This window comes from Pleurodeles waltl, chromosome 7 (assembly GCF_031143425.1).
Source record: "Pleurodeles waltl isolate 20211129_DDA chromosome 7, aPleWal1.hap1.20221129, whole genome shotgun sequence".
Lineage (NCBI taxonomy): Eukaryota > Metazoa > Chordata > Amphibia > Caudata > Salamandridae > Pleurodeles > Pleurodeles waltl.
This window is the reverse complement of record NC_090446.1, coordinates 1,257,357,313-1,257,383,869: the sequence shown is the minus strand read 5'-3', so window position 1 is coordinate 1,257,383,869 and position 26,557 is coordinate 1,257,357,313. Positions and strand designations below refer to the sequence as shown.

General features: G+C 46.4%; 1 protein-coding gene across 1 annotated transcript in view; it reads left to right on the top strand.

Moving 5' to 3' along the window:
* The window catches only part of DHRS7C (dehydrogenase/reductase 7C), a 151,406-nt gene that overhangs the window by 52,130 nt on the left and 72,719 nt on the right, over positions 1 to 26,557 (top strand). Inside the window, exons 3-4 of the mRNA XM_069200421.1 lie at positions 2,924 to 3,036; positions 17,024 to 17,234. Coding sequence (XP_069056522.1) covers positions 2,924 to 3,036; positions 17,024 to 17,234 — 324 coding nt within the window. The remainder of the gene's footprint in view (positions 1 to 2,923; positions 3,037 to 17,023; positions 17,235 to 26,557) is intronic.

Below are 26,557 nucleotides of genomic sequence, written 5' to 3'. Positions count from 1 at the left end.
ACAAATTGCTCAGCTAAGTTTTTCATTTTGTCAGTTGAAGCATATTAAAAATCCCAACAGAACAACTATGCAACGCAGATGTGTTACGTAAGACTTTGCAATTAGCAAAGTAGGAGAAAACTTTTCAAATATTATTAAAGTGGAAGTATGCAAAATAAAAAATTATTTTCTATCTTACTGTATGTTTTGTTTCATTTAGAAAAATACAATTTTATTTTACGGTTTATAATGTGCAAACACATTGTAATTGTAATTGTAATTGTATTTATATAGCGCTTACTACTCCTGATAAGCTTCGGAGCACTTTTCACCGAGTAGCACCCAAAAAGGATTAGTGGTAGATTAGTACAGGGGTATATAAGTTAATTTGAGTGGTGGACATGCAAGTCTGTAGGATTGAATAGGATAATGGAGGACTAGAAGGGGGAAGAGTGTAGAAAGTGTTATTTGGGAGATCATTGTAGTAATATGAGGTTTGGGATGAGTAAAAGGAGAGATGGAGGTGGAAAGAGTCTCTAGAAATGGATTGGGGGATCATAGTAGTGAAATGAGGATTGGGATGAGGCCAAGGAAGGATACATTGGGGAAAAATTTAGAAAGGGTTGTTTGGGAGATCATAGTAGTAAAATGAGGTCAAGGAGAGATAGAAAAATGTCACACAAGGCAAGCATAACAATTCACACATTAGCAAGCTAAAAACTTGGCACCTATGGTTATGAAGCCTTTCAGCAGTAATGTTTGTTCTGGCATGGTGTTGTTTTTACCAAAAAAAAAAATACATTTGGCAGGATCGTGCATTATAAGGAAACTGAGGTTTGTTATTTGTAAAGTAGTATCCCTCCGACCACCACCCCCATTGTTTATGTGCCCTAGAAAAAAAACCTGCTGTGAAAATATTTTGGATACAATGTAGCGCACGCTCCTTCCAGCGAGGTTAACTTTGTTTATATGTTGTTGTGTTCATAGCACGCCACTATTTCTGTCTATGCGCTGCACAAGTCATTTTAGCAAAATATGAGCACACGTGGCTGTAGCCGTGTAGCTGTAGCGTGGCTGTGCAGACTATCAAGGTCCCAATGTCTGTGGACATGAGCAATTATATGCATTTTTTTCAATTAAATTGCGAAAAATGCGTGCCAAGCATTCCATACAAGTGAACGTTATTCTTAAACCTAAGTTAATTACATTCAAGTGAAGAGGTTTCCCAGATATTACCTTAGCTCTGATAACATCTAGGGAGCACAATTGGCTACCGTAAGGTGTCTTTCTGATCTTTACATATACCCCTTCCAACCAACATTCCTCTCCCTTTCCACTGTCCCGTAAGCCCCTTTCATGCACCCTGCTTGGTCGTATAATGTATTTTTTTATTATATGCCAGTGTGATGGTTAAATGCTGAATCTCACACCACCCCAGTCTTACGGACCAAGCTATGCCCTTGCCAAAACTGGCTGTAGAGTGACAGGCAAAATAAGCCAGCTGCCGCTGACCAATAGAATGAACAGAAATGAGAGAGACAATGAAGCTACCAATGGGAATTAATGGCCATTTGGATCTAGCAAATGACAGTGCATGCGCTGTCTCAGGCGAGACCTAACAATGAATGAAGGAAGAGAAATAGCTGGTCTGCCGTCTGCATTTATCTATAAAAATCAATAAAAATGTGAAACTGGTAGCCTTAGTGGTAATGCAAGTGCAAAGAAAGTGTTCGACATAAAAAAGGATCTAGGGGAGTTAAACAGATAAGGTAATGGACATACTGTCCATCACTTGCCACCAATATTAACTCATCTGTACTGTAATGCAGTGGTTCCCAACCTTTTGACTTCTGTGGACCCCCACTTTATTATTACCGGAACCCGGGGACCCCCACTGAATCATTATTGGAATCCGGGGACCCCCTACTGAGTCATTACTGAAAGCTGGGGACCTAATCTGTTAATTTTCTGAGCAGCCGCGGACCCCCTGAGTAGGCTTTGCGGACCCCCAGGGGTCCCTGGACCACAGGTTGGGAACCACTACTGTAATGTAATCATAGTGTGGTAGCAACTATTCAGCAGAAGTCTGTGGGCCAGATTCAGAGAGACAATGAAAATCTGTGCAGACCATCCAATGATGACCTGTGAAGATTTATGACTTTTATTGAAGTGACTGGAAGAATCACTGGTAATGTATGCAGCAGCCTTTCTTCACCAAGGTCGCACTATCTGCCTCCTGGATGACAAACACAAGACTGAAAAGAGACTGTGATATGGAAGATCTGTGTCAGATGCCTGTCTCTAGTCCTGCCAGCAGCTTTCACAACAACCGGCTGGTTTCAATAGGGTGTTGGTGCTCAGAGCTCGATTCCAAGGTGACACTCCTTTGAGCTAAGCTGTATTTCCTTGGGTTGAGGGGGCATTTCCACTTACCTGCCATGCATGCAAGGATTCCAAGGAACTCCCAGCACCACAGGTGGAGGGATCCCTGCAACTTCGCATCAGGCTTCCTGACATGTCAAGTGACAACCTTCACGCAAGCACTAAAATATTTCCTGATGATCTCAGGTAGTAGACCTAACACGAATGAAGTCAGAGTCAAGAAATATGACCTGTACTTCTAGAATGATGCAGAGCTAGGTATCCAAGGGTATTGCAGTGTAGGCAGGTTTGTGGTAGTGGAGAAACCCAATGCAAAAGAGAAGTGCTGGCAGGAAGAAGTGGAAAGGAAATAATAAGAAGAGGTCTGAAGGAAAGCCAGTCAGGAACAGGCAAGATGAGGAAGGGAGTTGAGCTCCAAACTCTGGCATACTTACTCAGAAGACTCAATATTATACGCAGATTCTGCTGTGACTGTGGATTCATGAATTTGAAAGTTTGTTCCTGTTTATTTGTAATTTGTTATTTAATAAAATATTTACAGAAATGTTTGGCTTTTTTCCAGAATGTTCAAGAGTATTTCATGCTGGAGGTGCTCGACTGGTGCTGTGTGGTAAATCTTGGGAAAAGTTGGAAGCATTGCATGACGCATTAATAAGTGTAGCAGACCCCAGTGTGGTAAGGTTGTTTTGTTGACACATTTCAAACATGTTTTGTATAAACATAGGTACATTTTTGTTCATTATATTGCATGTTGTTAGACCTGACGACCTTAGGGTGGTCATCCCCCAACTTTTTTGCCTGCCTCCCTCCACTTATCTAACACTGTTTGTGCTGGTTTTAGGACTCTGCACACTTTATCACTGCTAACCAGTGCTAAAGTGCATATGTGCTCTCCCTTAAACATAATAACATTGGTTCATACCCGATTGAAATATGTAATTTACTTGTGACTGCCTTCATATACTTTTTGAGTGGTAGATTCTGATCAGAAAGGGGTAACAAGGTCATATTTAGTATGGCCAGAATAGTATTTAACAATCCTGCTAATTGGTGAGGTTGGATTTTATATTACTGTTTTAGAAATGTCACTTTTAGAAAGTGAACATTTCTCTGCACTTACAAACCATCTGTGCCTTGCAGCCTGTCTCCAATCAACATCTGGGCTGGGCTGGTTGACAGCCTCCTTGTGCATTTCACCCAGACAACTACAAACACAGGACACTCAGTCACACCTGCACACATCTGCATACTGAATGGGTCTTCCTGGTTTGGAAGGGTGAAGGGCCTAGCACCTACATTTCAAAGGCTAGTGGCCTGCCCTCACACAATGGACTGCCAAACCCACTACTGGGAGCCTGGCAGACAGGCCTGTACTGAAAGGGGAACTTGTGCACTTCAAAACTACTCTTTGAAGTTTCCCACCACCACTTCAAAAGCATTTTTGGATATATAAACTGGGTCTCTGACCTCACCAACTCTGACACTTCTGGACCTGACCCTGCAACCTGTCAACAGGAACTGCCTGGCTGCCAAAAGGACTCATCTGGACTGCTTTGCTTAGAAAGACTGCTGCCATGCTGCCCTGACTTTGCTGAGAAGTGCTCTCCAAGGGCTTGGATTGAACGTGCCTCCTGTTTTCTTAAGTCTCAGGGCCTAAAAGACGTAATCTCTTCAGGAAACCCCTTGTGCACCAAAAATTGATACACGGCCTGCCGGAAACGAGACACAGCCTGCCTTGTGACTGAGAAATAGACGTACAGTCGAACCGGAATGAGGCAGCCCGACTTCCCGAGTGTAAACTCAACGCAGTGCCTGCCTTGCGATGGAAAATTGGATGCATCACCTACCGGATCGATGCACGGCCTGCTGGAAATAACGCACAGCTTAACCGGAACCATGCAGCCTGACTTCCCAAGTGGAAATTCGGTGCAGCTCCTGCCTTGCTATGGAAAATTCAACGCGTCGCCTACCGGATCAATGCCTGCTTCCAGCGCATCAAGAATTTCCCCGCATCATCCTTGGGCATCAAAAAGATCCCCGTATCACAATGAGGAACCAAGACTGCACGCCAACAAAACAACACAAGTCCTTGCAGCCTGGAAACAAATGACGCAACCTCTGTGCCGCGTTGGAAAATCCGATGCACACCTTATTTTTCCGCACATCTCCTCCTCTGCAGTCTCCGTTTTTGTTATATTTTTTACGTAAACCAGGTACTTTGTGTAATCCAGAGACAACTGTTGATTTCAAAGATTTAAGACTCTTTTTAAAAAACATGCAAAAGTGATATTATCAACTTGTGCTTGTTGAATCTATGTTGTTTCGACCTTATTTTATTCAGAAGAATATTACCTATTTTTCTAATCCTGTGAGGTATATTTTTGTGGTGTTTTCACTGTGTTACTGTATGATTTATTGCACAAATACTTTAAACATTGCCTTCTAAGTTAAGCCTGACTGCTCAGTGCCAAGCTACCAGAGGGTGGGCACAGGATTATTAGGATTGTGTGTGATTTACCCTGACTAGGATTGTGGTCCCTACTTGGACAAGGGTGTATACCTCAGTCAATTAGAGACCCAATTTCTAACACATGTACACTGTTTTGGGGTTTCTCATTTTTTAAAAGTGGAAAGGTGCATCCAGTAGTTGGAGGAGGGAAACACTGAAGTTCAGTATGTGCACCTTTTATAAAAAAATATGTGACTTAGATACATTGAACATCTGCATACGGGGTCACTTAGACTTGGCTACAAGTGACTTAAAGAGGTGCAAAGAGTGTGCCTGTTTGAGAACATGAATTCTTTAGGAGATAAGGGTAAATACCACTCTCTCCCATATATCCATTGTTCCTTGTGATATTTAGCATACAAAACCTGCATAATTAATGCCTGGAATTGTAATCCCCTAGGCAGATACTGCTCCGAGCCATTCGGTGCAGCCTGGTGTTTCTGAGCCCACAATTACCTGTCTGAAAATATTTGTATGCAGGGCAGTATCAAGGGGATAGCATCTTAGTGTTGCTCCCCTGCTAGATTGGGATGGGCATTGTGTCCCAGCAGGGCTACCACTCTGTTTATTAGCGGGCAATAGCCAAATGATTGGGAACTGGAAGGGGGGCAGTAATTGCCTATTTGAAGAACTATCACTAAAAACAATTTTCAGTTCATTAATAGTTATAAGCCTATATGGTACTCTCACCCCTTCAATCCTCAACTAGGTTGTTGGTCAAAAGGCATAAATCAGGGGCGACATTCATCAGACCACCCGCTGGAACAGGGTTTGCCTTAACTGTTTTTCAAGGGGTCCCTCAGAGAATAGGGGGTGGCAATATGACTAATAAAAAGGGTAATTTGGATCATTACTATAAAAGGAGAGTTGCCATCACATCCTCTGGCAGGAATCCAGCAATGCTGTTGTTACTAGAATTGTATTTCTTTCCAAAGTCCTCATTTAGAAATCAGTGGAGGGGATTACCCCATCATGAATGTGACAGACATCCCGTCCACCGTATTACAATCCCATTCTATCCTATTGGGATCGTAATACGGCGAACATGATATCCGCCATGTATTTAACAGAGTGTTCCCTCCTCCCACATCTAAATCAGGCCCTTTGTTGCCCTCTCAAAGTTACTTTGCGCTGTAATTACAAGAAAGGGTATTAGTGTTAATTGTAATTTCAACTTTTATTTTCACTACCGCCACAACCTTATGAGCATAAATCTTGGATATCAACTGTCATGAATATTTATTTTTAATCTTTTTCACCACTTTGGGTTAGGCTATGGGACTACCACCTGGATACGATCACTATCCAATATCTCTTTTCTTTTCGTAGATTCACTACTTTGAACTAATGGGTGGCACCTTTTTAGTTTCCTCACTTACATTCCAATCTATCAATCTCGATAGTATTACTACCCTGATTTGACTACTATTCGTCATTTGCAGCCTTGAAAAAGCCCCAGGTGAACTCACCACAAGGGGGCGAAACACGTGTCAGCTGTCTCTTCTTGTATTCCCCAAGAAATCTTCAGTGTATGAGATTAATAAATGCACCAAAACTGAACATGCAAATCAGATGCACCATTTCTTGAATATAAACTGAGACATTATAATAACCTTGATATCTTTAAAGTGGGTTCTCGATTTTCTTGGGTCTTCAAAGGGGTAAAGAAATTTGGGACAGAAACCAGACCTCCCTATTTCTTGCACTCCCATCCAGATGGGAGCCCCTCTAATTAGATGAGAAGAGGGGCTACAAGGGGAGTGTAGGGGAAAGTTAGCCACACCTGTGGGTGGACTTATCCAGACCTGAACCTCCAGTTGAGATGTTCTCCATTATAGTTTTTTGAGAAACTGTGCTTTTCTGGGACAAAAATATGTCACACATCCCAGGAAGTGGTAATCTAAGAGGGTGCACCTTGTACCCCATTGGTCTGAAGGACTGCACCTGTCAAACACTCTGGGGTTCGCTACAAAGAGGACTTTGCCTTGCTTCAAAAGATCAAGGAGTGGAGTCCCTGCAAGCAACAGGTACAAGGGAGCTACAGGGGCAGACACCTCATCCAGCCCTCCCTCCAAAGACCTCTCAGACAACCTCACTGCCTTCTTTCATTGCAAGATCCAGGACATCTATGAAGGCTTCAGGAACAAAAGCCTGCCAGCACTGCTCACCACCACGGACCTTGCACCCAACCAGATACTGAACTCCTGGACCCCCATCACCATAGAAAACACCCAAAGACTGATGAACTCCATCCACTCAGGAGCACCTTCAGATCCATGCCCTCATCACATCCTCAACTTGGCCAGCGTCTCCATAGCACCTGAGTTCTGCTGAACCATCAACCTGTCCTTCAAGACTGCCACATTCCCCTCAGACTGGAAACACACTGAAATCAGCCCACTACTCAAGAAACCCACCGCAGACCCTAGGTAGCTGAAGAACTACAGACCCATCTCTTTGTTCCCTTTCCCAGCCAAGGTAACGGAGAAGGCTGTCAACCAACAACTCACTGAGTTCCTCAAGGCACACCATCTCCGGGATCCTTCCCAGTCCGGCTTCAGAAGCAACCACAGTACCGAAACCACACTCTTAGCAGCCACCAATGACATATGCATTATACTGGACCACAGAGGCACTGACACACTCAAACTCCTCGACCTCTCCGCTGCATTTGACACCGTCTCCCACTCCACCCTCTGCGACAGACTGCACGACGTCAGCATCCAAGACAAAGCCCTGAACTGGATGAGGTCCTTCCTCACCAGAAGAGAAGAACACAGAAGGTCAGACTACCACAGTTCACTTCAGAACCTAAAGACACTTGCTGCGGAGCGCCCCAAGGATCCTCACTCAGCCCGACGCTTTTCAACGTCTACATGGCCCCACTCACCAAGATCACCAGACAACATGAGCTAAACATAGGCCCTCATTATGACTGCGGCAGTCTTTTGCCAAGACTGCCACAGTCACCGGAAGACCGCCAGTATTGGTGGTCTTCTGACTGCTGTATTATGACTGCCACCGGATATCTGCACCGCTGGTGGTCGGATATCCGGTGGCATTCATCATGGCAGTCGGCGGCGCTTAGGCGGTTCCACTGCTGGCACCACCACGCCAGAAAAAGACCACCCACAGAATTACAAACAGTAGTTCTGTGTGGCAGCCTTCTGGTGGCGTGGGAGCGCTGGATCCTGTCCCCTCACAGAGGAGCACCTTCTTTGAATGAGGTAAGTGTTGTCCGCAAGGGGAGGATGAGGGGTGTGAATGGGTGTTTTTTGAGTGTGTGTATGTGTGTCATGAATGTGGGGGGGAAGGGGAGTGTCTGTGCATGCATGCGTGTGTGCCTGTGTGTAAATGTGGTGATGGTGATGCGTGTGTGTATGCATAATGAAAGGTGTGGGGGGTGTACATGGGTGAATGTGTAAGGGGTAAGGAGGGGTGTGAATGAGTGCGTGCAGATATGTGTATGTATGGATGTGTATGGGTATGTATGCGTGTCTATGGGGTGAATGTTGTGAGTGCTTGTGGGAGTGGGGGTGTGTCTATGTGTGATTGTGTGTGTGTGGGTGCATGTGTGCGTGTATTTGGAGGACATCCCGGCAACAGGAAAGCAAGTTCCTGTCATCGGGATACCTTTCCACCGGCATTTTGTGGCGATGAGACCGCCAGAAAATGCTGGTGTTGTCCCTAGTCGGAATAACCTCGGCGGTTATCCAACTTCCACCATGGGACGGGCGGGGACGCGGCAGTTTGGCAATGGCCAAACCGCCAAATTCGTAATATGGCGGTCTGCACCGTCGGTCCTGCAGGGGTGAGACCGCCACAGCGGCCCTGGCAGTCCATGGACCGCCAGGGTCATAATGAGGGCCATAGTCTCCTACTCTGACAACACCCAAATGATCCACTCCCTGTCCGAGGACTCTGCGCTAGCCAAGAGGAACTTCCAGAAGGGGATGAGAGCAGTCACCGCCTGGATGGAGGCTAGCTGCCTTTAGCTCAACTCGGACAACACTGAGATCCTCATATTCAGCTCTACCCCTTCTGCATTAGCCACCCTTTACAAGTCCTGATTGATTGATTGACTAAGAGTCCCCTACATTAACTCCTGCAAGAAGAACCCATCTGAGCAGTGTCCATTGGATTTTTAAGCACTTGACCTGGTGCATTGTGGGAATCGTAGTCCCAACTCTCCAAGGATCACCTCAGAGCTTCTGGAACATTGGCTGGTGTTCTGGACACTTAAAGCCCCCAAAACAACCTTCTGGCATTTCAACAAGGCCTACCGCTCAGTGTATCCAAATTGTGCTCCATTGCTGTCAGTCTCTAACTTTGACTTTGACCGCTCAAGCGTGACAAGATAGTCACAGTTGGGATTTTGGAACTAGAGAACACATTTTTTTATTTATTCTTAACAAAATCAGATTTCCAGTTTCCTACATTGGATTTTTGTCATTATGGTGTCACTTTAACAATAAAAATATTTCCTATTTTTATAAATTGGTGCTGGATTTTTATTGTATGTTGTGTTTTACTTATTTACTGTTTTGTTGCTATGAAATGCTTTACACACCTGTCTCCTACGTTAAGCCTGACTACTCATGAGCCTAGCTGCCAAGAGCTTAGCAAGTGATGTAGGAACCTGCCTGCCCTTATTAATAAACAACGTTCCAACAAATGGAAGAAACAATATGGGGCATATTTATACTCTGTTTGCGCCAAATGTGCATCAAAAATGTTGACGCACATTCGGCGCAAACCTTGCCCCATATTTAAACTTTGACGCCCGACCCCGCGGACGTCAGAATTCCACCTTGTGCGTCATTTTTTGGAAGCGGGAAACTGCCTTGCGTTAATGATATGCAAGGTAGGCGTTCCCTTCCAAAAAATGACTTTAAGGCCTGTGCGCCCTATTTATACCCCAGCGTCATTTTGACGCACAGGATGGGGTGGGCCTTAAAAAACAGCACACGGCCGCAATTGTGCCGTTTTCTTAACGCCTGGGTCACGGCAGGCGTTAAGGGATCTGTGGGCTGGGAAGGAGTCCAGAGGTGCCCTCCCCTGCCCCCAGGGACACCACCTGCCACCCTCGCCCACCCCTGGAGGACACCCATGGATGGGGGGTCCCATCCCAGGTAAGTAAAGGTAAGTTCAGGTAAGTATTTCTTTAAAGTTTTTTTTAAGTGGCATAGGGGGGCCTAATTTGGCCCCCCCTACATGCCACTATGCCCAATGACCATGCCCGGTGGACAGGAGGGCATGGCCATTGGGCAAGGGAGCATGACTCCTGTTTTTGCTAAGACAGGAGTCATGTCAATGGGGGTTGTGCGTCAAAAAAAATGGCGCAAATCCTGTTTGAGGCCTGATTTTTGCCTCAGACCTGACGTGCACCATTTTTTTACGCACATTCCCCATTGTCCCCTACGGCTAACGTCATTCCTTAAATAAGGCACCCGCATGGCGCGTTGGAATGGCGTTAGACGGCGGTAAAATTTTTGACGCACAACTGTGTTGGCGCAGTTGTGCGGCAAAAAGTATAAATATGGCCCCATGTGACTAGGAAGTGCCTTGTATTTCCAGGAGAGTTAAAAATCATGTTGCAGCTTATTGGAAGTTCATTGCTATGGACCAGGTACAGGTTGCAAATGATGATCACTTAGTATGGCCAGTTTGCTTCAAGACACCCAGGACTTCAAGGTGCACAATCAACATGTCTTTATTATTATTCTAGCAGTGAACATTTGCAAATGCTAGTGACGTCTGGTATCGTATTACAGATCACGTACACTGTCTTGTTCCACACCTTCATGCTCCTTTAATTTTTGGTGCCCAGTAAGAGTTAGGCTGGCCACCTGATTATAGAGAAAATATGCATAGTCCAGGCATGAAATAATGCCTGCACTTAAACAGCACATCACTGAAATGCCGACTTGCATTTTGAAACAGGCAACCTATCAATGCAGAGGGACTAAAGAAATGGGTAGCATGTGACTGCACTTCCATGCTGGGAGACATCCTGGATGTCCCTGTGTCCCCCGTCCACTCTCCCAAGAGGTGCCCTAGAAGTAGGCTCCTACTGTGTTGGCACAATCCATATTAGAGAAGGGCAGCACAATTGTCCGCAATAGCAAAGTGCATCAGGGGTGCAAAAAGCACGCATAAACACCCATTGTACACCCAGAGCACTTTGTGTAATATGGTCGATGTAGCGAGAGAAACCGCATCTGAGCCCGACGCCTGGCGCCATGCACAATATTTTTAGGAATCTCTATATAACATCCTAGGAAGATGGAAGGTGGAGAGAAGCCTTGGCAGTCTACTCTATCCTACAGAAGATCAGACAATTTAAAAAAACAGCCAAATGAAGACTATGGAATCACACACCAACCCACTGAAACAACTGTGCCTACTTACAGCGTGCAAACCATGTGCACTTTTCATTTAAGTACATACAACCAACATGCACCAAAATAATTAGACTTCATATCATATGGTTTAATTACCTGCACATCGAAATATTTGATTTTTTCCCCACACAAATTCAGCAAATGCCACTGTATATAAATAAGCTTGCATCAGTACAGTAATATTTGCCTCAAAGGAGGCACACCTGCAGATGAACAGTTGTATGGTTTAGGAATATATGAGGGTGGCTGTTAGACTTTTCATCCTTGGTGTGGTCTCCCTTAATTTTTTGCCTCTGTTTCCCAGGTTGTTGATGTGTGCTGGACTCTGTTTTTGCTGTTTTTGTTACTCTGGGCACTTTACCACTGCTAACCAGAGCTAAAATGCAAGGGCTCCTATACTAAATGTGTATGTAATTGGTTTATCCATGATTAGCATATTTGATTTACTAGAAAGTCCCTACTAAAATGCACTAGAAGTGCCCAGGGCCTGTAAATCAAATGCTACTAGTGGGCCTGCAGCACTGGTTGTGCCACCCACCTAAGTAGCTCTGTAATCATGTCTCAGATCTGCCACTGCAGTGTCTGTGTGTGCAGTTTTTAACTGTAAATTCGACTTGGCAAGTGTACCCACTTGCCAGTCCTAAACCTTCCCTTTTCTTACATATAAAACACCCCAAAGGTAGGCGCTAGGTAGCCCCAAGGGCAGGGTGCAGTGTATGGTTAAGGTAAGACATATAGGCCCTCATTCCAAGTTTGCGGGAACCGCCAATTGGCCGCTCCGCGGTCAAAAGACCGCGGGGGCCATTCTGACTTTCCTGCTGGGCCGGCGGGCGCCCGCCAAGGGAGCGCCCGCCGGCCCAGCGGGAAAGGGCCTACAACACAGAAGCCGGCTCCGAATGGAGCCGGCGGTGTTGCAGGTGTGCGACGGGTGCATTTGCACCCGTCGCGCTTTTCACTGTCTGCTAAGCCAGGGGCCCCAGGACACCCGTTCCCATGGAGGATTCGCCCAGCCGGGGCTAATCCGGCAGGAAACCGCCGGACCCGGTTTTCCGACCGCGGCGGGCACTGAAGCACCGCCAGCCTGTTGGCGGTGCTTCCGTTACCCGCGGAAGACCGCCAGGGTCGGAATGAGGGCCATAGTAATGTGTTTTATATGTCCTGACAGTGAAATACTGCTAAATTCATTTTTCACTGATGCAAGGCCTGTCCCTCTCATAGGTTAACATGGGGGCTACCTTTAAATATGATTAAATTGTAGATTCCCTTTGGGAGCGGATAGACATGTGGAGTTTGGGGTTTCTAAACTCACAATTTAAAAATACATCTTTTAATAAAGTTGATTTTAAGATTGTGTGTTTGAAAATGCCACTTTTAGAAAGTGAGCATTTTCTTGCTTAAACCATTTCTGTGACTCTACCTGTTTGTGGATTCCCTGTCTCAGTCAGTGTGACAGTTGGGCTGGTTGCACCTCTCACTAGACAATGACAGAAAGGGAGCTGGGGTGTAGTCTGCATTTCCTGATGAGCCATCTGTGCTAGGAGGGAGGCGAGGAGTGGTGACTCACACCTGAAAGGGTTTTGCCTGCCCGCACACAATGCAGTCTCCAACCCCCTGGTGTGTGTCTGGGGCCTGGCCTGTGCAAGGCAGGATTTCACAAACAAGAGAGACTTTGCTTTGAAGTAAGCCTACTTCAAAGGGCAAAATGGGTATAAGAAGGGCACCCAAAACCACAGACTTAAGAACACTTCTGGAAACCAAGAGGAACCTCTGCCTGGAGAAGAGCTGAAGAGCTGAGGAAGAAGAGCTGTCCTGCCTGTGACTGTGCTTTGTGGAGCTCTCCTTCAGTTGCTGCTTCTGCCTGTGCTAGAGGACAAAGACTGGACTTTGTGTGCCTTCCTTCTTGTGAAGAACTCTCCAAGGGCTTGATTTAGAGATTGCTTCCTATTTGAAGTCTCAGGTACAGCAAAGACTTCTCTCTGCCAGCACCTGAAGCCTCTACTGAGACTCCTACTCCGCCAAGTGGTGCCCATTCGGTGTCTGGGGCCCTGAAAGGAGAAGCTGGCAGCCCAAGAGTAAGAAATCCACGCACCGACCGCTGTGCAGGGAAAAGATTGACGTGTCTCCGATCTGCAGCTGAAAAATCGACACGCCGCTGGTTTTGAAGCTGAAAATCGACACTCGCCTGCAACGCGACCGGAAGATCGACGCCTGCGGCTGGAGAAACCACAAGCAGCATCGCTGACGGAGACTGGTGAGATCGCAACCCGCACTGCGTGGTTTTTGGATCATCGTGAGGCTGGATTTTGGATGTAAACACCGCTTGGCGTGTAAAAACGACACAAGGCCTGCCCAGACCTGAGAGTGCTGACTGGGTCGATGCATCGCTCTCCTGCGGAGAGAAGAAGCCCGACTGAAGGAGAAACGATGCAAGGTCTCGCTCATGAGTGATACCAAGGCATCGCAAGCCATTTTTGACTCACCCTCGCCCATGCAGGGTTATTTTCGACACGCCCAAGGTACATTTTCATGCTCACAGCGTTAGCGTTGTGTTTAAAATTACATGAGGACTCTTTTTGGTTTTTAATTGATAACTTGACTTATGTGTTGTGGATTTTTGTTGTTTTGGTCTTGTTTTGTTTAGATAAATATTTTCTATTTTCCTAAACCTGTGTTGTGTCATTTTGTAGTGTTTTTAATAAGTTACTCTGTGTGTTGGTACAAATACTTTACACCTAGCACTCTGAAGTTAAGCCTGCCTACTCGTGTCAAGCTATCAAGGGGGTGAGTGGGGGTTAGCTGAGGGTGATTCTCTTTTACCCTGACTAGAGTGAGGGTCCTTGCTTGGACAGGGGGTAACCTGACTGCCAACCAAAGACCCCATTTCTAACAGTGGAATTCCTAAATGCAGTGGTGTAAAGCAAAATGATGCCCCCCCCAGAGGTTTTGATGAGGGGCCCCCAATTTCCCACACCTCACAGATATTCATTGGCCTTGGGCTGAATGGCTAATGACTGGTGAGCCCCTGGAGGCCTGGAATCAAGAGCCCATATCTCAAATCTGATCCAGATAGCGTTTCACCTGCATCAGAGTGCTGGCTGGAGAACTAGGAGCTAACAACTGTCTGGGTTGGCTCTGGCTATCCTTGCTTGAACCCTCACTCATTCCCTTTCCTTTTTTGTAGGGATCTTGGCAAGGGGTGTTGGAGAAATTGCTGTGCCGGGGGCCGCAGTGTTCTCTGCTTTGACACCAGGGAGCCGTTAATGCGGAGTGGAGAGCTGGAACCCACGGGGTTGCCGGGAGCGGCTTTTTTTGCAGTTTTTTATATTGCAAACTTTAACTGAATGCATTGGGGCGCTTTACATGAGCACTAGTTACATTACACAAGGACACATTCCTTTTTGGTAGACTTGGGAAGATTAAGTGATTTGCCCAGAATCGCAGGATGTTGAGGCAATGCCGAGACTCAAACCTGGTTCCCAAGCTTCGAAGTTAGCAGCTCTGACTGTTACACCACATCCTCTCCCCTTACCTGCTGCAACCGTGATCAGGCTCTATTGGGCTGTGTTGGTCTGTCAGGGGCTCCTACCGGGCTACTATTGGACCCATTTGGTAGGATTGGGCTGAGGGCATACCACAGTAGCTGAGGTGCCCAGTTACAAGGTTGAAGGGCTTACACAACCAAAGAGTCAACTAACTGGTAAAAAGCCGGTCTTGGTGCCTAGAGCACAAGGAGCCGTCGGAGAGATGAGAGAGAGAACTTGCTGGTTCTTCTGCCATTCCCACCAGCTGGACCAACTGAAACTTGTTAACGGGGAGTGGTGAGACAGAGCCCTCCTGGGGCCAGTTAGGAAGGGCAAACAGACCCAGACGGAGCCCAAGGATGGTTCACAGCTGTAGGAGAAACTTTGCCGAAGGTCTGTGATGTGAACTTGCAGACTATAAAGTACATTAGGCGCGGTGGCCGCAACCACAGGGTGCAGCGGTGGCCAGTATAGCTTGCACCCAGGTTTGGTGGCCGCTTACAGTCTCATACTTAGACTCATATTCAAGATCCTCGTCCCCTACTCCTTGCCCCTTCGACTGTCACACGTCATGGACCCCTCTTAGTGACGATACACACATTGCATGACTTGAGTTTACTGTGGTGACAACACTTCTTACAGTTGTGGTGGGGAGCAGACAGTATTCCCCGGTTGCAGCCCAACAGCAGGTGGCAAGCCACAGGAGAAGATACAGATCCAGGAGTCACGGCCTTGGGAAGATAGGAGGCAAAACGGTGGAGTCAATCTGAGGGGGTCCTATGCTCAGTAGGAGCTTGCATGTGGCAAGGGGCAAGCTGGGACAATAGGTGCCAACTGACGAGGGTTCAGTGTGTTGTTGATGCGGAAGCAGTACGCCTAATTGTGGATGTGGCTTGCATCCCTCTGCTCTTGGTCCAGTCCACAACGAATTTCAGAGCACATCTCCAATGTATTCGACCTGCACTGGGACTGAACTCAGCCCCAGTACAGTGAAGGCTGTTTCAGAGCCAGTGTCAGAGTGCTGGGTAAGGAGTGCGCCCATGTCGAGGTGGGCAGAGGGACAAGGGTCCGATGTCTAACGCGCCTGCTTCCTGTACAATCTGCCTAGCCTGCCGGCAGCAGCTTTCCCAGTAGAGACTACCATGGATATTATGAGCTGGGGAGCAGTACAGATATATAGTGGTAAGCTCAAATTAAAATATGATTTATCTTCTGAAGGAGACATCTATAATCTACAGCAACAGCATCAGATAAATCGAGAACGTGTCAGTCTAACAAGGGTATCCTTATGGGCAAACTCAAATGAAAGTTCAACAAGTATACAGCGAACACCTGCGGGCAGATGGAGATATGTCAGAAAGCAACAGGGGTGTACTGAAGGAATTGCAAGAAGAAATCAGTGCTAATAAAATGGAAGATTACAAAATGACTAAATGAATACTTAAAACGTAAGAGAAAGCAAAAGGATAGCACCAGAAAATAGGGATTTTATAAAGAATGGCTCAAAAGAATCAATGCCCTAGATTGAGGCCCACTTAGCAGGAAATGGATGCTAGGCAAGTTGGTGTGGAAGTGAATTAAAAAAGCCCTATGGAAAAGACTGTATCAACTGGTAAGACCTGTCCTAGTAGCGAAGTCTGCAACACAGATCTGATATGATTGAAGCTTTTCTTCCCCTACGTTAGTCTTTTAGCCTTCAGGGGTAAGAGCTTGATTTTTGAAAGCCCCACGAGAACTGCATTACCATAGTTCAGTCATGAATTTACTTTAAATAGGATAACAGAGCGGAAGTATATGGGGTTTAGAAATTGTCTTAGTTTTATTACAGACTGGAGGGCCTGAGTGCTGATGCTGGTTTTGCTTCTTTCTTCCTGCTCAGTACAACACCTTACAACAAAACAAGACCATATTTTAAAAATGCAACACAGAAACACAGCTGTACAAAAACAAAATAACACATTACAACCAAATGTCCCACAACAAACCCCAGAGGCATTATTGTCAAACACTACCACCTCAAGGAATCTGCTTTCATAATATGGTGTTAAAGTTAAAAGGTGTTGTGCTCCAGGGAACTGCTACAACTTACCACCTAGTACACGAAATAGCACCATTGAAAATGGTTTGTGATCCAGCTCCCGAACTCAAATATTTTGTAGCTTAATATCGTGAGATCTATTTTGCATATAATCGAAATAAAATGTATTTGATGTATTTTTATCTACCAGACATTTACACCAAAGCTGGTTCTTCTCGATATCAGCGATATAACGTGTATCCAAGATGTTGCCAAAGAAATCCTGGATAGCTATGGATGTGTGGATGTTCTGATAAACAATGCTAGCATGAAAGTGAAAGGACCTGTCCAAAGTGTCACTCTGGATCTGGATAAAAAGATCATGGATGCCAACTACTTCGGGCCTATAACAGTAACTAAAGGTAATGTCTTTGGTTATAGATACTTCTTTCTTAGAGCTTAATTTAGAGTTTGGTGGTAATATAATTTACTCCAGTAGAGATTCTTAATTCTAGATGTGAATTCAATGGAGGAATCTGTTCTGTCATATTATGGTGTTTTTTCCTGACAGCTGAGGCCAAATAGGACACAATTTTTTTTAAGCCAATTCGATTCCACCCGCAAATGATGCATGGTTTCAGACTATTTACTGTGAAATTCTGCAGAGTAGTGTTGCATGGGATATGGGTGGGTTGGAAAGGGAATCAAATGTGGATTACTATTTGGTGAAACAGAACATTTGTATTATTTCCCATTCTGAAAGGAGAAAATTCAGAACCAGGAGGTAAGCTGACCAAGTATTTTCTTTCGGTGATTTTGCCAGTTGATTGTCCTACATGACTTTCAATGAGCCAGTTTGGAGAACATTTTGCAAATGACTGGATTCCAGATTTAACCATTCTTCTAGAAATTAGATATTTTTTCCATTGCCACCCAGCTACACATGAAACCTTTTAAGTTTGGTAATCGTCCACAACTTAACCACTTATTTTAAACACATTGAGATTTTAACAATTTGGCTAAGCTTATGAACCTAAAAAATAAATAGAATATATCTGTAACTAATATACTAATTTCTTATTCAACTCCACCCTACATTATCAGCCTCTCATACCCCATACGTCCTCTGCCGGTGATGTGATTTTATGACGTTTTCCCGAGTAAATAAATGCATTAATTAATTAATAAACCTTAATAGCTGCATTTCGGTTAATGAGTTAGTATGAAAATCCATGAGAAGGATGAATGACCAATGATAGTAATGTAGCACATTATCAACCTGAAATTAAAAGAAGCACTTCTCAAGTTATTCAGTCAATGTCTGACTAGACCAAACTTGCAGTAGTGAATGTACTGTACTGATTCTGTGACAGTTTTGTACTTAAAATTTGAAAATGAATGCCACTAGATGCACATCAATCAATTAACACTACAGTGCAGACAACCTGGATGTGTATTATCCAAGGAATTTACCAAAGAACAAACAGGCCCTTTTCTCATCTGGAGCTGTGAGTGACAGATCTGTTGTTTAAGTAAATCTGGAAAAGAACCTGTTAGAAATGGGGTCTTTGGTTGGCAGTCAGGTTACCCCCTGTCCAAGCAAGGACCCTCACTCCAGTCAGGGTAAAGGGGAATCACCCTCAGTAACCCCCCCACTCACTCCCTTGGTAGCTTGGCACGAGCAGGCAGGCTTAACTTTGGAAGCAATGTGTAAAGTATTAGTATCAACACACACAGGAATACCGTGAAAACACTACGAAATGACACAAGAGAGGTTTAGTAAAAAAGGTAATATTTATCTAAACAAAACAAGACCAAAACGACAACAATCCAACATACACAAGTCAAGATATGAATTTTCAAAAGAATAAGAGTCTTAATCCTTAGAAAACAGTGAGAACGCAGTTGTTTAAAAAAAAAAGGGTAGTGATGCGTTGATTCCTTACTCGCAAGTGAGGCCATGCGTCGTTTCCTTCTCCAGTTGGGTCGGCGATGCGTCGTTGTTCACCCTCGCAAGAGAGTGATGCATTGATTTCTGGACAGGTATCTCGGATCTGTGCAGAGCCAGGTTGACTTGGATGCTCAGGGATGATGCGCGGAAAATCCGGTCGCACGGTATTGGAAAACGGGGCTGCATGGGGTTTGAGTCATTATCAGCCTCCGTACGCAGGTGTTGCATGTTGTTTCTCAAGCTGTGCTACATCGATCTCGCAGCCACGATGCAGGTGGAGCATTGATTTTAGCTGAGAAGCCAGAGGCGCGTAGTTTATCAGCTGTGTTGCAAATGCTGCATTAATAATTTCCCTGAACGGCATTCTCTGCGTGGATTTTCAGCTCCTGTTCTTCAAACTTCACCTTTCAAGGACCCAGGGACTGGATAGGGCACACCTTGGGAGGGCAGGAGTCTCAGCAGAGAGTCCAGGTGCTGGCAGGGGAAGTCTTTGATGGCCCTGAGACTTCAACAATAGGAGGCAAGCTCAGTTCAAGCCCTTGGAGATTCTTCTCAAGCAGGAATTCACAATAAAGTCCAGTCTTGGTCCCCCTCTCACAGGCAGAAACAGCAATTGCAAGATAGCCCAACAAAGCACAGCCACAGGCAGGGGCAGCACTTCTCCTCAGCTCTTCAGCTCTTGTCATTGGCAGAGGTTCCTCTTGATTCCAGAAGTGATCTAGTTTTCAGGGGTTTTGGGTCCACTACTTATACCCCTTTCTTTGTACGATCCTACCTTCCCCAGGCCAGGCCCCAGACACACACCAGCAGGTTGGAGACTGCTTTGTGCGAGTGAACACTCCTCCTCTCCCTCCCAGCACAGATGGCTCATCACGGTATGCAGACTACACCCCAGCTCCCTTTGTGTCACTGTCTAGAGGAGAGGTGCAAACTGCCCAACTGTCAAACCCAGCGAGGAAATCCACAAACAGGCAGAATCAGAGAATGGTTTAAGCAAGAAAATGCCTACTTTCTAAAAGTGGCATTTTCAAACACACAATCTAAAAACAGACTTTACTAAAAGATGTATTTTTAAATTGTTAGTTCAGAGACCCTAAACTCCAAATTTCCATCTGCTCCCAAAGGGAATCTACACTTTAATAATATTTAAAGGCAGCCCCCATGTTAACATATGAGAGAGATAGGCCTTGCACAGTGAAAACCAAATTTAGCAGTATTTCACTAATGGGACATATAAAACACATTAGTATAAGTCCTACCTTAAAAATGCACTGAACCCGGCCATGGGGCTACCTAGGGTCTACCTTAGGGGTGCCTTACATGTATGAAAAAGGAAGACTTAGGCCTGGCAAATGGGTCCACTTGCCAAGTCGAATTGGCAGTTTAAAACTGTACACACAGACACTGCAGTGGCAGGTCTGAGCCATGTTTACAGGGCTACTAATGTGGGTGGCACAATCAGTGCTTCAGGCCCACTAGTAGCATTTGATTTACAGGCCTTGGGCACCTCTAGTGCACTTTACTAGGGATATACTAGTGAATCAAATATGCCAATCATGGATAAGCCAATTACACATACATTTTACATAGGGGCACTTGCACTTTAGCACTGGTTAGCAGTGGTAAAGTGCCCAGAGTATCAAAAACAGCAAAAAACAGAGTCCAGCACACATCAACAACCTGGGAAGCAGACACAACATTAAGGGAGACCATGCCAATGATGCCAAGTCTAACACGTGTCCCCCCCCCAGCTGAAAGTGGGGAGAAACTACCCAACCTCATGGGAGTTCTCATCACTAAGGTGGAAGAATCTGGACAGATCATAAGCATTGGCATGTTCTGTGCCAGGATGGTGTTCCATCGTAAAGTCCATCCCCTGTAGGGAAATGGACCACCTCAACAGTTTTGGATTCTCACCCCTCATCTGCATTAACCATCTGAGGGGTCTGTGGTCTGTCTGAACCCGGAAGTGAGTCCCAAACAAGAAAGGTCTTAGCCTCTTCAGCACCCAGACCACAGCAAAAGCTTCATGCTCCATTGCACTCCACCTACATTCCCTGGGAAGTAACCTCCTACTAATGAAGGCTACAGGTTGATCTAGACCCTCTTCATTTAGCTGTGATAACACTGCTCCTATACCATGCTCTGAAGCATCAGTTTGCAAAACAAACTCCTTGGAGAAATCAGGTGCCCTCAGCACAGGTGCTGTGAACAAGGCTGCCTTCAGGGCATCAAAAGCTGGCTGGCAAGACTCTGTCCAGATCACCTTCTTTGGTTGCTTCTTGGAAGGCAACTCATTCAAGGGAGCAACAATGGTGCCATATCCCTTGACAAACCTCCTATAATAGACAGTGAGTCTAAAAAAGATCTCACCTCTGTCTGGGTCTTGGGTGGCTCCAAAGCCAGAATAGTGTACATTTTTAGCTGTAGGGGTGCCACCTGACCACTCCCCACCTGGTGTCCCAGTACACCACTGAACCCTGCCCTATCTGGCACTTGCTTGCCTTAATAGTGAGGCCTGCCTATTGCAGGGACTCCAACACTTTGCAGAGGTGCTGCAAGTGTTTCTCCCAAGTAGAACTGAACACAGCAATGTCGTCCAGGTAGGCTGCACAGAAATCACATCTGAAAGGTGGCAGGAGCATTTTCCATCCCAAAGGGCATTACTTTAAACTGGTAGTGCCCATCTGGGGTAGAAAATGCTGCCCTCTCCTTGGACCCCCACAGTTAAGGAAATCTGACAATACCAGACGTCAAGTCAAAGTTGCTAAGGCATTTGGCAGCTCCCAACCGATCAACAAGCTCATCAGCTCGGGGATGGAGTGCACCTCAGTCTTGGTGGACACATTGAGACCCTGGTAATCCACACAGAACCAGAGTCCTGGGGTGGCACCAAGAACAGCAGCCTTTGGGACAAAGACCACTTGTCTGGCCCAAGGACTACTGGATAATTAAACTACCTCTAGGTTTAACATCTTTGATACCTCATCTTTGATGCTGGCCCTGACCTTATCAGTCACCCTGTAAACCTTCTGTTTAACAGGTGGCCTGTCCCCAGTGTCCCCATCATGTATACACAAGTGTGTGACCCCTGGGATCAATGAGAACAGGGAGGCAAAGTGACCCAACACTTGGTGACAGAGTTTCTGTTATTCTGAGGTCAGGGAGGGGCAGAAGTTCACACCCTCCACAGACCCATCCTTCTCTCCAGCTGAGAGGAGGTCAGGAAAATGCTCACTCTCTTTCTCCACCCATCTAGGAGCATAGACAATTCCATTTGGTCAAAGTGCGGCTTGAGGTAGTTCACATGCAGGACCCTCAAGAGGTTCCTGGGAGTCCACAAGTTCACCAGGTAGGTGACTTCTCTCTTGCACTCCACCACCTCAAAAGGCCCAGTCCACTTGTCCTGGGGAGTGCCCTAGGCTCCACTAGCACCATCACCCACATTTTCTGGCCAGGCTGTAACTCAACCAGAGTGGCAATCTGGTCGTACCAGTGTTTCATATCTCCCTGGCTTGCTTCCAGGTTCTCTTTGAATTACTGGAGGCTTTCTCCAAACCTTCCCTAACCAGACTCAAAGGTCCCCTAACAGGGTGGCCATACAGTTTCTCAAAAGGGCTAAATCCAAGTCCTTTTTGAGGCTCCTCCCTGTAGGTGAACAGAAGGCATGGCAAGAGGACGTCCCAGTTCTGCCCCAAGAGCTCTGACAGGCCCATGATCACCCCTTTCATGTTGCAGGTGAACCTTTCAACCAGACTATTGCTTTGGGGGTGGTAAGGAGTGGTGAACTTATACGTTACCCCACACTCCTGCCACAGAGACTTCATATAAGTAGATATGAAGTTCGTACCCCTATCAGATACCATTTCCTTGGGGAACCCCATGTGGGTAAAACCCCCATCAAAGCATGGCCCACCACAGGCGAGGTGATTGACCTCGGAGGAGTGACTTTTGGGTACTGGGTGGCATGGTCCACCAAGACCAGGATAAATCTGCTGCCCATGGCTGTCTTGGGATCCAGAGACCGAACAATCTCAATACCAACCATTTCAAAGGGGGTAATAACCACTGGTAAAGGTTGGAGGGGAGCCTTGCATTTCCCCCCACTCTTGCCACTTTGCCTGACAAGTTGGGGAATACCTATAGTGTACATCTGAGTGCCTGCGCATTAAGGGCCGTTGAAAGTGGGTGACAAACCGTTCAAAGGTCTTGTCCTGCCCAGATGTCCAGCTAAAGGCACATCATGAGCCAGACCCAGTAGGAATGCTCTGAAGTACTGGGGTGCCACCAGCACACAGGCTGACCCAGGCTCAGCAACCTTAGGCTCACTATACAGGAGACCGTCCTCCCAATAGATCAGGTGTGATCCTGGCTCCTTACCAACCGCCTGCTCTGCAGCCTGCTGCCGCAAACCCTCCAGCATAGGGCATACTCTCTGTGCTTCACAGGATGCCTCCCTCATGGGTCTCCCTTCCTGCTGGCACTGTGACAGCTCAGGTACCTCCTCGAGCTCATCCACCTGTTCCCCTGTAGGCTCTGGGGTGTCACCCTCAGGTTCAGCCTCCTCCCGGACAGTAGGAACATATGGTGCCAGTTTCCTGCACCCCTTGTCCTTCCTCCTACTGGTGGACTCATGGGCCACTGTTTCAGGCTCCAGAGGCTTTTTTTACCACCCTGGTGGGCTGCCATTGACCGGGTAGACACACCCACCCACCCAGGCAGACCCAACATCTTCAAGTGTGACCTGTGTTCCACCTCCTTCCAAGGGGAATCCTCCAGGTCATTGCCACACAAACAATCTACAGGCATGGTTGGACTCACAGCTACTTTCAAGGAACCTAAGCCCCCCCATTCAAAGGGAATCTGCGCCACTCTGCACAGGCACTCTGAGTTGTCCACTGCAAACTACTTGGTGAAGTACACGGGGATCTATCTGCTCTTTAGACACCAGGTGACTTCTCACTGTAGTGACACTGGCTCCTTTGTCTCTCAGAGCCTCCACCCTCTGTCTATTGATGGTCACCCACGGCCTGCACTTCTTAGTGTTCGCAGGCACTAAGGTTCTCTGGACCATCTCACTGTACCCTAGTGAGACAAGGGTCATCTCAGCTGGCTCCCACCCACCTGGAACCAACTCCTCCCCAAGTGCTACACTGTCCAAACCCTGTGACTAAGCACCAGTAGATGCTGGTGTACTCTTGGGACATTTGGGGTCCCCCCTCACATGACCCACCTAGTCACATGCAAAGCACTTGCGGGGACCCTCCTCTACAGGCTTCCCTTTGGAGAACCATGGTTTCTTCTCACATGGGGGGGGGGGGGCTGGGAATCCTTACCCTGGGAACTAGGTTGGGGCTCTTTAGAGAACTCCCCTTGCTTACACTTACCCCCCCCCCCTTTCTTCTGAGATGGACCCTGCCCACCCTTTGAGTGGTCTCCCCATACATCTTCTGGACCCAGGTGCTCTCCCAACGGTCTTCTTCCTGCACAAGCTTCCTGGGGTCAGTCAGCTTGCTGTCAATCAGGTGCTGGCACAGGTCTGGAAAAAAAAGATTGTACAAGTGCTCATAAGCAATTAAATTGTAAAGCCCCTCATATGTTGTTACCTTACTGCCCTTCACCCAACCATCCAGTGACCTGCAAAAGGAATCTACACACTCCAACCAAGTTTGGGACTCTTTCTTTTTGTAGGATCTAAACTTGTCCTTATACTTCTCAGGGGTCAGACCATACCTTGTGAGTAGTGCATCTTTCATTATGGTGTAGGTGAGTCCCTGAAGATCTCCTAAGAATGTCAGACTGTCCCTCCCCTCTAATAGAAAGTGCTTCCACAGACCAGCTCCCCAATGTGCCCCAGGGACCAGGTTCATATGGAGAGCAGACTCATACCCCTTGAACCATAAGTATATGTCATCCTCCCTCTTACAATCCTTCACTATGTCTTTAGAAATGTGTACCCTTCTCTCAGGCTGCACTGAGGTACTGCTGCCACCATCCCTACTGGACTGTCTCCTCTGATCCAGCTCCCTCATGCTGAGCTCATGAGCCAGCAGTAACTTTTTCTCTTCAATGGCCAGTCTCCTCTCTTCCATCTCCCTTTGCATCCTAAACGTCTCTAATTCCAACTGGTGAGTCCTCTCTGCCTGTCTGTCCTGTAACTCTTCAGGAGTTAGACCCTTGGATGACACACTGCTACCTGCCATGGAGACCCTCCCCCATGCATAACAGGTCCACACACTATACCACTGTGTATAACTGCACCTCCTCATCCTCATCCTCCTCCTCTGTGTGCCACCCAGCCTCCTTTCTGTCATGCAGGCCCACAGTGCCTTTTGCAGCACCTGCTTCCTGGTAGAGCTCCTAATGGGACAGGAAAGATCCTTATAGAACTGTTCCAACTGAGCAACTGTGTACCTTTCCAGTTTCCCTAACTCAAAAACAGCTCCAGCTGGTGCATCTCCAGATTGAGACATGATGGCAAATCAAAAGTGCAAAGTTCCAAGGCAGAAAAAGAGTTCTCAATGAAAAGTTCAAGAATCAATAAAAAGATCACCAAAAATATGGAAGCAGGTAAAAAAAGTTCAAAAAGAGCAAAAGCAAAAACAAGTGGTATGTGGTCATGTGATGGTCTGCACCGGAAAGAGTAGTGTATACTTAATCACTGTAGGTCAAGAAGAATTACAAGTCCAAATGGTCACCGCTGATCTCCAATGTTTGAAATGGGGTCTTTGGTTGGCAGTCAGGTTAACCCCGGTCCGCACAAGGACCCTCATTCTAGTCAGGGTAATGGAGAAACACACTTAGATAACCCCTGCTTACTGCCTTGGTAGCTTGGCACAAGCAGTCAGGGTTATCTCAGAAGCAATGTGTAAAGTATTTGTACCAAAACACACAGTATTACAGTGAAAACACTACAAAATGGACACCACACCAGTTTAGACAAATAGGTAATATTTATCTGAATACAACAAGACAAAAATGACAAAAATCCAACATATACAAGTTAAAATATGAATTATCAAATGAATAAGAGTCTTACTCCATAGAAATCAATGGAAACGTTGATTTTGCACAAAGTAGTTGTTATCGTAAAAAATATAGCCGCACAGGCAAGCGTTCATTGGAAAAGGCAGCGATGCGTCGATTTCTTTCACTCAAGGGAGGCCATCCTTTGTTTCTTCTCTGGTCGGGTCGGTGATGCGTTGTTTTTCTCTCTCGCAAGAGAGCGATGTGTCGATTTCCGAATGGAGCACCTTGGATCCATGGAGAGTCGGGTTGACTTTGATGCCCAGGGATGATGCGTGGAAAATCCAATCGCACGGTATTAGAAAAGTGTGTTGCGTGGGCTTTGCATTGTTATCAGCAGCCGCAAGCGGGTGTTGCACGTCATTTCTCCAGCCACGATGCATTGCTCTCTCAGCCGCGATGCAGGTGGAGCGTAGATTATAGCCACGAAGCTGGTGGCCCTTCGTTTATCAGCTGCGTTGTAGATGGTGCATTGAAAATCTCCCCCATGGTGTTCAGTGCATGGATTTTCAGCTCTTGTTATGCAAACATCACCTTTCAAGGTCCCAGGGACTGGATAGGGCACCACTTGGCAGGGCAGGAGTCTCAGCAGAGAGTCCAGGTGCTGGCATAGGAAGTCTTTGATGGCCCTGAGACTTCAAAACAGGAGGCAAGCTCAGTTCAAGCCCTTGGAGATTCTTCACAAGCAGGAATACACCACAATGTCCAGTCTTTGTCCCCTTTCACGGGCAGAAGCAGAAACTGCAGGATAGCCCAACAAAACACAGT